The 10,757-nt window shown below is 32.1% G+C and overlaps 2 protein-coding genes across 2 annotated transcripts; one reads left to right on the top strand and one right to left on the bottom strand.

Annotated features, from left to right (window-relative positions):
- Positions 1-749: 749 nt before the first annotated feature.
- On the bottom strand, positions 750-2,586 carry LOC18041304 (pentatricopeptide repeat-containing protein At1g77360, mitochondrial). The gene has a single exon (XM_006432834.2). It carries the CDS (start codon positions 2,318-2,320, stop codon positions 821-823), a length of 1,500 nt encoding a protein of 499 aa, XP_006432897.1. The 5' UTR covers positions 2,321-2,586; the 3' UTR covers positions 750-820.
- Positions 2,587-7,745: 5,159 nt separating this feature from the next.
- LOC18041305 lies at positions 7,746-10,740 on the top strand. Its single transcript, XM_006432835.2, has 5 exons — positions 7,746-8,107; positions 8,208-8,285; positions 8,716-8,797; positions 10,166-10,308; positions 10,438-10,740. The coding sequence occupies exons 1-5, from the start codon at positions 7,859-7,861 to the stop codon at positions 10,645-10,647; spliced, it is 762 nt and encodes a 253-aa protein (XP_006432898.1). The 5' UTR covers positions 7,746-7,858; the 3' UTR covers positions 10,648-10,740.
- Positions 10,741-10,757: the final 17 nt, after the last annotated feature.

Here is a 10,757-nt window from a genome sequence, read left to right on the forward strand (position 1 = left end):
CTTCGATAACCACCCAACACACATCATAAAGAGAGCATGTTAAGGTTTTAAACAATCACCATGAAGAATCTCCTTAAGAGACCCAAAAAACTGTCCTTTCATAAGTTAAAAAGGCACAATGAACACATTAATAACTTTTCGAAAGGCATGAAAACTAATACAAAGAGCAGTGGCATTCTTATGAATACTTTTGGGGGAAGGAAAAGAAGAGTTTATACCAAGTCTTCATCAAATTACAAAAAATAAAAATAAAATAGTGATTACAAATTCAAAAGGAATTGGAAAAGGAAAATAGCAAACTAGAGAACTTAACAAACCCTCAAGCACTCATCAAACATATAAGAGGAAACCCACCAGTATGCATAAAAATAAGAGCATTAACCAAGAATTTAGCATATTCATTCTGTGAACTTTAAGAATCATGCAATAAAATCTTCAAAAATGCATTAGGAAATCAGCTGCAGGCGAGCAAAGACATCTACCAATAATTATGTTGAGCTTCAAGAGTTAAGAATGCAACAAGCTAGTCGAAAAAATAAAGGAAAAAAATCTAGAATTCCATTCAAAGTCAAAAGAATGAAGAATAAAAATAGACTACATTTGGGATAAGCTGAATGTAAGGTACCACTAGGGGGAAAAGAAAATGGAAAATAATGCAGGCTAGTCAAGAAACAGAAAATTTTGAATGTACTTCAGCCCCTTTTTTTATGAAAACATCATAGATCTACAATATATTCCTTCCAAATAATATCCCAAATGGAAAGCTAAAAATCTATACAAGAAAGTTAAAATTCTATACAACTTCAGAAACTTACGCCCATCACATTTGCGAAGTTTTCCATCTCCTTTCAAGGCTATCAAATCTATCCCTCATACTCCTACTCTCATTGTAAAAAGCTTTCTTCAACTTCTGCATCGTAACATCATATATAAGAATTCTTCTATTGAGCATCTCTTCAGCAAACCTCCTCACATCTGATAATCTACCCAAGTTACGTAGCCCAACGAGCAGTACGTTTGCACTCGCTTCAAGAGGTAAAATACCATTCTCCAAAATGTAGTTCCATATCTCTATTGCGAATTCAGGTTCATCAGCATCTAACAACATGGTAATGGCAGTAGCACAATTCAAAGGCGTTGGTTGCCACTCATTCTTGATCATTTCATGAAAAAAATTTTCCACCTCATGGACCTTCTTGTTTTTAATCAAACACTCAAAGATCATGTTATAAGTCAAGGAATCCGGAAAAGCTCCATGGAAAACCATCTGATCAAAGAATCGGAACACATTATCCACATCATTGTTGTTACACAGCAATCCAACCACTGCATTATACATGATCAAATTGGGCATCAAATTAAAACCAATACCCACCATTATATCCCACAGTTGCACAGTGTGAGTGGAATCATTCAGCTTAACAAGAATATCAAGAGCATTAGAGAAAAACTTCAAAGTTGGGAAGCAATTCTCCCCTTTCATGACCCGAAGAAACTTTAAGGCCTCATCAACCTGTTTCCCACGAATAAGTGTAATCAAGAAAGTTTCATAAGCCAAAACATGCTCCGGATTCCACTCAAAACGCTCCACCATTTCTCCGAAAGTCTTATTAGCCTCCACCACATTGCCTTCCTTCTCCCAGCCTTCTAACAAAATCGCGAAAGAATCCCCATCAGGATCAACACTCTTCTTAACTCTATTCAAAAACTCCAACGCCCTGCTAGTCTGGTTTTCTTGTCGGCAAATGGCACTCAAAAGCGAATTGACAGCGACGACATCTTGTTCAACACCGTGCCTGCTCATAACATCAAAACTCATCACGGCCTCGTCGTACTTACCAGCTCCGCAATAGCTATCGAAAATGGAAGCAAACGTGGGCAGCGATAGAACCCCGTCCTCTTTCATAACCCGAACAGCATTCCACATTTGTTCGAAACGGCCGTTCTTCCCCAAAACATCCACCATCAGATTCCAAGCGTAAGGGGAGAGCCTCTGGCCGCGGCCAGCCCATCGGAAGAAATCGACGGTGGAGGAAGGGGAGTTGTAGGAGAGCTGAAGGACCTCGTGGACGAGGTCGGGAGTGGGGATTATTCCGGTGCAGGCGAGCGCAGATTCGATGTCGTCGGAGGAGGCGTGGGCGAGGATTTCGCAGATGATTCGGGCGGATGAGGAAATATACGGCGCGTCATGGTGCGTGGGGAATCGTGGTCTAGTTGGGCGATGAGGGTTATGGCTGGTTGGGGAAGTGGTGGTGGAGGACGATGATGGGATTATCTTATTTTTTATGACGAAATCAGGGGTTTCGTCCATTACCTCCATTTATTTATTTATTTTTTTAATTTTGTTGAACGGAGGGCTAAGAGAATAATTTAAACAAACCCCAATGATATGGAAATCGATTCAAAAATTATTTTTTAAAACGAGACTGGCGGAATTGGGGATTGGGAATTGAGAGGGAGAACCTTTAAGAGCTGGTTAATAATGTTGAACTCCTCCTCTTCCTCCCAATGCTGTCGGTTTAGGAATACGACGTGGTCAAGTTCAGTGTTCAGTGTCTAGTTTAATTCTGGTTACCGCTTGGCAGTTGGCACCATTGGCATTGAAAGGGAGAGACTCAGATGAAAATTCGTGATTTTTGAAGGACTAAAAAGTAAAAACGAACAGAATCCCGGCTGCTTAATGGACAACAAAATGGGTTTTGGGTTTGGGCCTTTGGGATCGGGGAACAACAATTCTCAAACTTTTTCAGTAGAACTAGTGGCACCGCTTAAAAGTCCTCATACTACCATTGAACACCCCACTATATAAAACTTAAAAAAAAAAAAAATCCTACTTAAAAGGAAAAATTAACTCTAATAGTCTTTCTCTTTATCTTTGTATCATTTGCGCCTTGAAAAAAAAAAAAAAGATTTGTCATTAGTGAGCAAGTAGTAACTATCGACGTTTATGATGGATGACTCGTCGTTTATAGTTTTGCTAAAAAAAAGAAAACATGTTGTCCGAAATTTTTGTACAGGGACATGCATAAAATAGTACGGCTTGATGCATCAGTTAGACGACCTGTCGTTTACAGTTTAATAAAAACCGATATGGCGGTTTTAATATAAGCACATGCCGATGTGGCGTTTGTTTGGTTTCTTGATCAATGACGTGTCATCTATTGTGCTGAATTCTACATGATTTTAGCATATTTTTTTTTAAAATTACATGGAATAATAATAATTACAATTAATTGTAAAAAAAAAAAGCGAGTGAATTTTGACATTTGAGTTCAATTTGAGTTTCAACTTTATGGATCACTCATGTATTAGATGATGAGTTTTTATAATTTGTAAAATTACTCATTTATCATCCAATAGATATTTTACTCAATTTTAATAGTAATTGCAATAACAATTCTCAATATAACTGCAACTATTAATTACAAATAAAACTATAGTTATGATTATAGTAACAATAAACTTTGGTCATATAAATATAGTTTTATAGTAGGGGTGTTCAATGGTTCAAATCTATTACATTTTGTCAAATCTAAGTCCAATCCATCACATATTGGACTTTATATTTTGGATCCAATCTGATCCAATCACTTATTAAAATCCCATCACTTGTTGATATCTAAACAAACGAAAAGGGAAATCCAATTTAATCTAATCTAATCCGATCAATCTGATTAAAATAAAAAATTTACAAATAAAAATCGTCAATTGGACCATAGAGTTCAAGTTACTAACAACTAAAATAAGAAAAGATCAACTTCTTATCTTAGGGTTTTAAAAAAATGATTGAAATTCGAATATTGAAAGCAACCGATGGTTTTATTCTTTTGTACTTATACAAAATTAGGTTTTACTATTTTTAGGAAAATAAGTTTTTATTCTTTTAGCAAGCTAAATATAAAGGTGACATTTAGCTATTTCAAAAAATAATAAAGAAAATAAAAAATAATAGATTGGATTCGTTTGTATTGGATTTGAACCATAGATCCATATATAATCCAACCCCATAACATTGATTTTTTTTTTTAATTTGCAAGAGTGGTGATATTTGAGTTTGATCCACTCATTTTATCTATATCAACACACTACTCAGTTAGCGCCATTGGTAATTTTAAATAATTTTAATCTCTCATTTTTCTGAACGTCCCACCATATAAAAACTTAAAAAATCTATTTAAAAAGAAAAATTAACTCTAATAACCTTTCTCTTTCTCTTTGCATCATCTTCGCCTCTAAAAAAAAAAAAAGAATTGTCATTAGCATTCGTCGGTGTATATGATGGATGACTCATCATTTACAAATTTACTAAAAAATGCCATTTCGTTAAACTATAAATATTACAAACAACATGTCGTCTGATTCTTTTGTACAATCGACATGCTTATACAGCATGCGCCAGCGAATCAATTAGATGTCTCGTCGTCAACCACTAATGCAGCGCGGAAGTAATACTAGATTTCATTTTAATATACGTTCTTAAAACTCAAGAAGGTAGGCTCTCACAAAGGAGAAAATATTTCAATTAAGAAATACTTAATATTATTAATGAAAAGTTTGTGTCAAGAAACAAGCATAACAAGCCTATTTATACTAGTTATGATTATCCTATTCTTAATAAAATTATGATTCTTTATAAGTAAAGGAATCTGACTTAAACAAGAAATAAATATAAATTAAATCCTAATTAGACTAGAAAAAAAGAAATTAAATTTATACTCATATTATGATTAAGTTTGTCCTACATCAACCACCGTCATGTCGGTTTTGATATAAGCACGTGGAGACTTTACGGATGGGTTTTTCCTTGTTAAATGATGCGTCATTTATTATGTCGAATTCTGCATGATTTTATCACAAGGGTTCTGTTTTTTTTTTTTTTTTAACAATTACATGGAATAATAATAATTGCAATTAATTGTAAAAAATGAAAAAAAACGAGTGAATCTGATATTTGAATTCAATTTGAGTCCCAACTGTTGTGGTTTACTCATCTATTACATAATAAATTTTTATAATTTATAAAATTACTTATTTGCCGTCCAATATATGTGTTACTCAATTTTAATAGTAATTACAATAACAATTCTAATTACAACTACAACTATTAATTATAATTAAAACTATAATTATGACTATAATAACAATAACAAGATAATAAACTTCTGTCATATAAATAAAACTTTGTAGTAGGATTATTCAGTGGTTCAAATTCATTAGATTTTATCAAATTCAAGTCCAACCCATCATATATTGAATTTTATATTTTCGATCCAATCCGATTCAATCACTTATTAAAATCCAAACACTTATAGAAATCTCAACCAGTGAAAAGTGACATCCAATATAATCTGATAAGATCAATTCGATTAAAATGAAAATTTTCAATTACACTCAAGAATTCTAATAATAACAATTGAAAAAAATCAACTGCTTTAATATTTCTTGATTCATGTTTTTTTATTAACATATGATTGAGAGAAAATGGAAAAAAAAAAATTGAAATCTGAATATTGGTTGCTTTCGATTTGTACCTTGTATTATTACTATATATTTATACTTATACAAGATCAAATTTTATTATTTTAGGAAACTCGAAAGTTCATAAGCGGTCGTGAGAAGCCGACAATTCAGCCAACGGTTTGAATAAGAACACAACAATCAGGTAGCGTTTGTTTTTTTGTCTGAAATCTGAATAAACCTGAATTAGTCTGAATTCTGAATAGGTCTGAATGTCTGAATCTGAATAATATGTTTGTTTTTTCGTCTGAATCTCGAAAAACAAGTATTAAGTTGTTTGTTTTTTTCAACTTAAAAAGCTGAAAATATGTACTTTTACATTTGTATCCTTATTAAATTTGAATGTCAAATAAATAATATATTAAATACCACAATATTTTAACATTTATAAGTAAAACTATATTCAAGTGAATACATAATTATTTTAGAATTTTAATATATAAAATACCATAAATTTCAAATTTTATCATATATAATATAAGAAAGAAAAAATAGGGATATTTTTATGTAGGGTAAATATCTATAGGTGAGTTTTGGGATAGACATGAAAAATAAATTATAAAACATGGATATTTTTGACATTAGTAAGTAATTGACTTAATTCAGATTTCTCCATTAAGTAAAAAGCCAAAAAAATTAGCTTATTTTATTAAGTCAAAATTATCTAAAAAGTCTCATTAAGTTATAAAAACAAACACCTCTAATTAACTTAATTAATTAAGTTAAGTCACTTTAAATCATTAAGTTAAAAAACAAACGCCACCTCAATAAAAATTTTGAAAAAGAGCTGCGGTGACAACCATGCAATGAATCGCTCTCTAATTTCGACTCTAACCATGAACTCGCGGTCGTTTCTCTCAAGACGTGCGACTGTTTTTGAAAAGATATTTTGTCATGACTCGTCAGGACCAAAAAAAAAAAAATATCATCAACGGTGAAATGATGATGGCTCATTTGTTATCGTGCGAGAGAGTCCAATTCTTAGGGGCATTCACCTTATATTCGGACACATGGCTCTAGGAAAATGTTTGGTAGTACGAAAAATTCCATCCATCCGCCCGTATGTCCCTTAAATTTTGAATATCTATCAAGGTCGGTTTTAGTAATGCTGTAATTTTTTTTTAAATAATTGCTATTAGTTATATATAGAAATAATTAGTTGTGAAGAAAATTAATTAGATAAAATGTTAAATAATATATATTTATATATATTATATTTTTTTATTGGTAAATATATAACAATTGATAACTAAAATAAATATTTTATACTATTAAATTTATTCTTTATTTTGTTATCTCAATATAATTAGTAATAATATTAATATGTCTAAACTTAATGATTTCATTTCCTATTAATAAGGATAATTTTAGATTTTTATAATATATATGAGGATATATATATATATGAAATTATATTAAGTATAAAAGTAATTCTCAAAATCAGACTTTGAAAAACTATTCCTTTTCTTCTTTTCAAAATCTAATGGAGGATGGAATGATTTTGTCAAAAATGATTTTTAAAAAATTTATCAAACATTAAAATTAACTTTTGACTTTTTAAAATTACTTTTAAACCTTTCAAAAATAACTCAAAGCACACCCTATATCTAGTAGTTAAAAGTTTTCCTAATTAACTACAAACACATATTAGGAAAAATGATATTGTGATTTGTCAGTAGGCTAGCTAGTCACCCACCCAAATCTGAGTCCTAGCACTTGTTTTGGGACTACGTTTCCTTTCAATTATGTCATAATTAGTAGGAATAAATTAGATATTTCTCTAAATTGGTGAAGATAAAAATTCAAATCATATTTTAAAAGAATTGATATATAGACTAATCTTGATTGTAAATATATTAGTAGATTTGTAATTATAATGTATTAATATTTAAAAAATGATGTTTTAATTTAGCCAAATAATTACAAAGATCTCATATTTTAAAAAATTACCATATAAATTTTATTCGGATAATTATGTCGTACTAAAAATCTATGTGATTATTGGTTAAACAAGAAAGCTTCATCACTATTTTATCAAATTATGAGGTGTCTGTCTTCTTTCCCCATTGTAGTGAACTAAAATAATTACGTAATTGAACATTAATTTTTATGTTGTTTTTACTCGAGAACATGAAAAACGGATGCCTCTTGCAGTAAGTGGAGCGTAACCAAAGCACACACGTGGCTTCTCTCTCCCCTTCCGCGAATCTTTCGCATGCCACCGGTTGTTAACAAATTTTGGTACACCTTCACTGACTCGCTCGCTTAACTCGCCAGTTGACTCAATTCGCTCTTCTTCATCCCCATTTCTCTCAGCGAGCCAGCAGCCGACCAACCAACCATGAGACCATCTCGACCGTTGATAACAAGACCCATTAAACCACCGCGCACGCCGCCCATGTGCGTCACCAAAAACTGCAAATTGAAAAGGGTCTTTGATTCTAATATCAATATCAAATTTCCACTAATTACAGTAAACACTAAAAGCTCAAGAAATCAAATTCAGCTTCCGGCATCAACTCACTCCTCATCACCAGTTCTTGCTTCGAAATTGGACAAACTTGAAGCTGTCGAGGAGAAGATAGAGAAGGTTAGTTAGTTAGTTATCATTTCATTTTTTTTATCCGAAATTTTTGGGAATTTTATTATTTTGCGTTCTACTAATATTTTTATTTTATTTTTTTCTGCAGGCTATTTATCGATGCCGGTTCATGACACTTCTGGGTGTTTTTGGGTCTTTGATTGGCTCATTACTCTGTTTCATTAAGGTACTTATTTTTTAAGTTTAAATATATCTTTTTGTTAAATGTTAATTCCACTGTTTAATTGATGCTATGTAATTTTTAGACCTCAATTCTTGGTATTGTCCAAGATATTGTTATATGATAAAAATTGAAAAGAACAATCTTTTTCATCTGAATTTGTAATTAGCTGACAGACTTATTGAATTATAGACTATTTTTACAAATAATGTATTCTTAACCCGGCAAATGCAATTCTATCAGTCATCTTAGAGTAATGTATTTTGTTTGTTTTATGCTGAATGAAATTCAGATTAGGAGATACTAATGATGTGGGGAGCATTAGCAGATCATCTTGGCTGTCATGTGTAGCCATCCATATGTATTGATTATTTTGTTTTTGTGACTATTCTCTTTAGTGTTTTGATTTACACTGTTGACTCTTCTCGATATGCAGGGTTGCACCTATGTTGGGGCATCATTCATGAAGTATTTTGCGAGTCGTGGTAACGTGATATCATTGCTTGTTGAGGCTATTGGTGAGTGTTCTTTTATTTATTGTTAATATTCATGCTGTATCCTGCTTCATTATATATATATATATATATATATCATGTGCTTTTATGGCTCATTGTTTGATTACTTGTTTTTTTTTTTCATTTTTCTTTCACGCTAAGACACTATTTAATTTGAATATATTAATACCTTCATTTTAGTAGTGTGCAAATTTGCATTTACAAACAAAGTTTAGAAATTTTTTCCTTGGAATCACATTACATAAAAGTAACTTTCAACGAAAACCTTGAATTTATTGTTGGTTTTTGTTGCTACTTCTGCTCTTTTTGGAAGCTATGAACCAGTTTGCAAGATTTGAGAGGAGAGTTACAGTTTGGTAATTCTACTTTACATAAAAAAAATCATGTGAGATCCTTTGTTGCTTCTGTGCTAAAACTCTCTTTGGGGCAGCTGCCCCAAGATGGCTCTAAAGTGAACTGAGAAAAAGTTACTGGTCTCTACTTTTAGTTTTTTTTCTTTAGAGGCGGTTATTAGTAATTTCCCATAACTGAATGGATTTTGGAATTTAGCATGATTTTTTTCTTGCTTATGTATGTATTGTTGGCTATATAAAGAGATATCCTTTTGGTGAAACTGATCATATATTTATTACAGATTTTAGGTTGAGCACCTGGGATTATTATCCCAGTGTGTATGGTGTAATGTAGTTGAATTTGTACATCATGTCCCTATAGAAGTCCCTTCAGTTGTCATAATGCCATCGTATCAGTTTTTGTTCTTTTCTCATTTCTTTTTTACTTCCCCTTGAGCGCTCAGTTGCAGTTTCGTATTGCAAACTCTTTAAGTTATTTTTTGGTGACTGAGAATTAGTTTTGTCTTTAAATGAAATACTGAAATCTCTGTTGTTGCTTACATGTTTGTCTTATCTCTTAAAACTACAAGATCATGTGTGCTTGAACTTCTCTTTTTTCAAATTACACATTGTTTTATCACTTCTGAAATCAACTGAAGGTACATATATGCTATTATCTCCGCCTTCCGGCTGCAGAATAAGAAAGTCCTAGGCATAGCAAAATTTGACAAATCCATTTCCTTCATCTCCTCCCTCTAATCAATAGCCCAAATTGGAGCTGCTAACGCCTGTTTCTAGAGTATTTGAAGGAGGCAGATTATTGAATCTGCATTTTAGCAGCATCATTTAACCTCTGAACTTTCACTTATCTAAGAAAATAGGGATGCACACTATACACATTTTTTCCCTCATGTACACGCATGGAATTGAAAATGAATGTGTATGCTATGGCAGAAAGCATCTCATTTCAACTATTGATATAAAGGCTTTCATACAGCCTTTACTGAAGTCATTAACTACCTTTTTGTTGTGCTTCTAGATGTCTATCTCTTAGGAACTGTAATGCTGGTTTTTGGGATGGGTCTATACGAGCTCTTTGTCAGCAATCTGGACATTGGAAAGTTACTGTCAGAAGACAAAGCTCACCACAGATCAAATCTCTTTGGTTTATTCACTTTAAAGGTCTGTCCACTTACTTGTAATCTTTATATTGGTTTAACTTGATTAATGTTTCTACTTTGTCTGGCATGTATTATTTCTTTATTGTTATGTTTTTGGTCTAAATTACCTTTCCTTTGTATCAATCTCTAGGAACGACCAAGGTGGTTAGAAATAAAGTCAGTGAATGAGCTAAAAACAAAGCTCGGCCACGTCATAGTGATGCTACTTCTGATTGGGCTGTTTGACAAGAGTAAGAAGGCTGTTATACAATCTCCTCTGGATTTGCTTTGCTTCTCAGCTTCTGTCCTCCTCTGTTCTGGTTGCCTGTTCTTGTTATCTAAGCTTAATGGCTCCAAGTGAATTTTGTGTTATTTTATTTTTTACCCAAATTAATCTAGAGCTGAGCCATACAATGTGTATATATATATATATGTAAAAATAATACTTTGCTCTTGTATGCTGTTTTAGTG

The sequence above is a fragment of the Citrus clementina genome, unplaced genomic scaffold, assembly GCF_000493195.1.
Source record: "Citrus clementina cultivar Clemenules unplaced genomic scaffold, Citrus_clementina_v1.0 scaffold_5, whole genome shotgun sequence".
Classification (NCBI taxonomy): domain Eukaryota; kingdom Viridiplantae; phylum Streptophyta; class Magnoliopsida; order Sapindales; family Rutaceae; genus Citrus; species Citrus x clementina.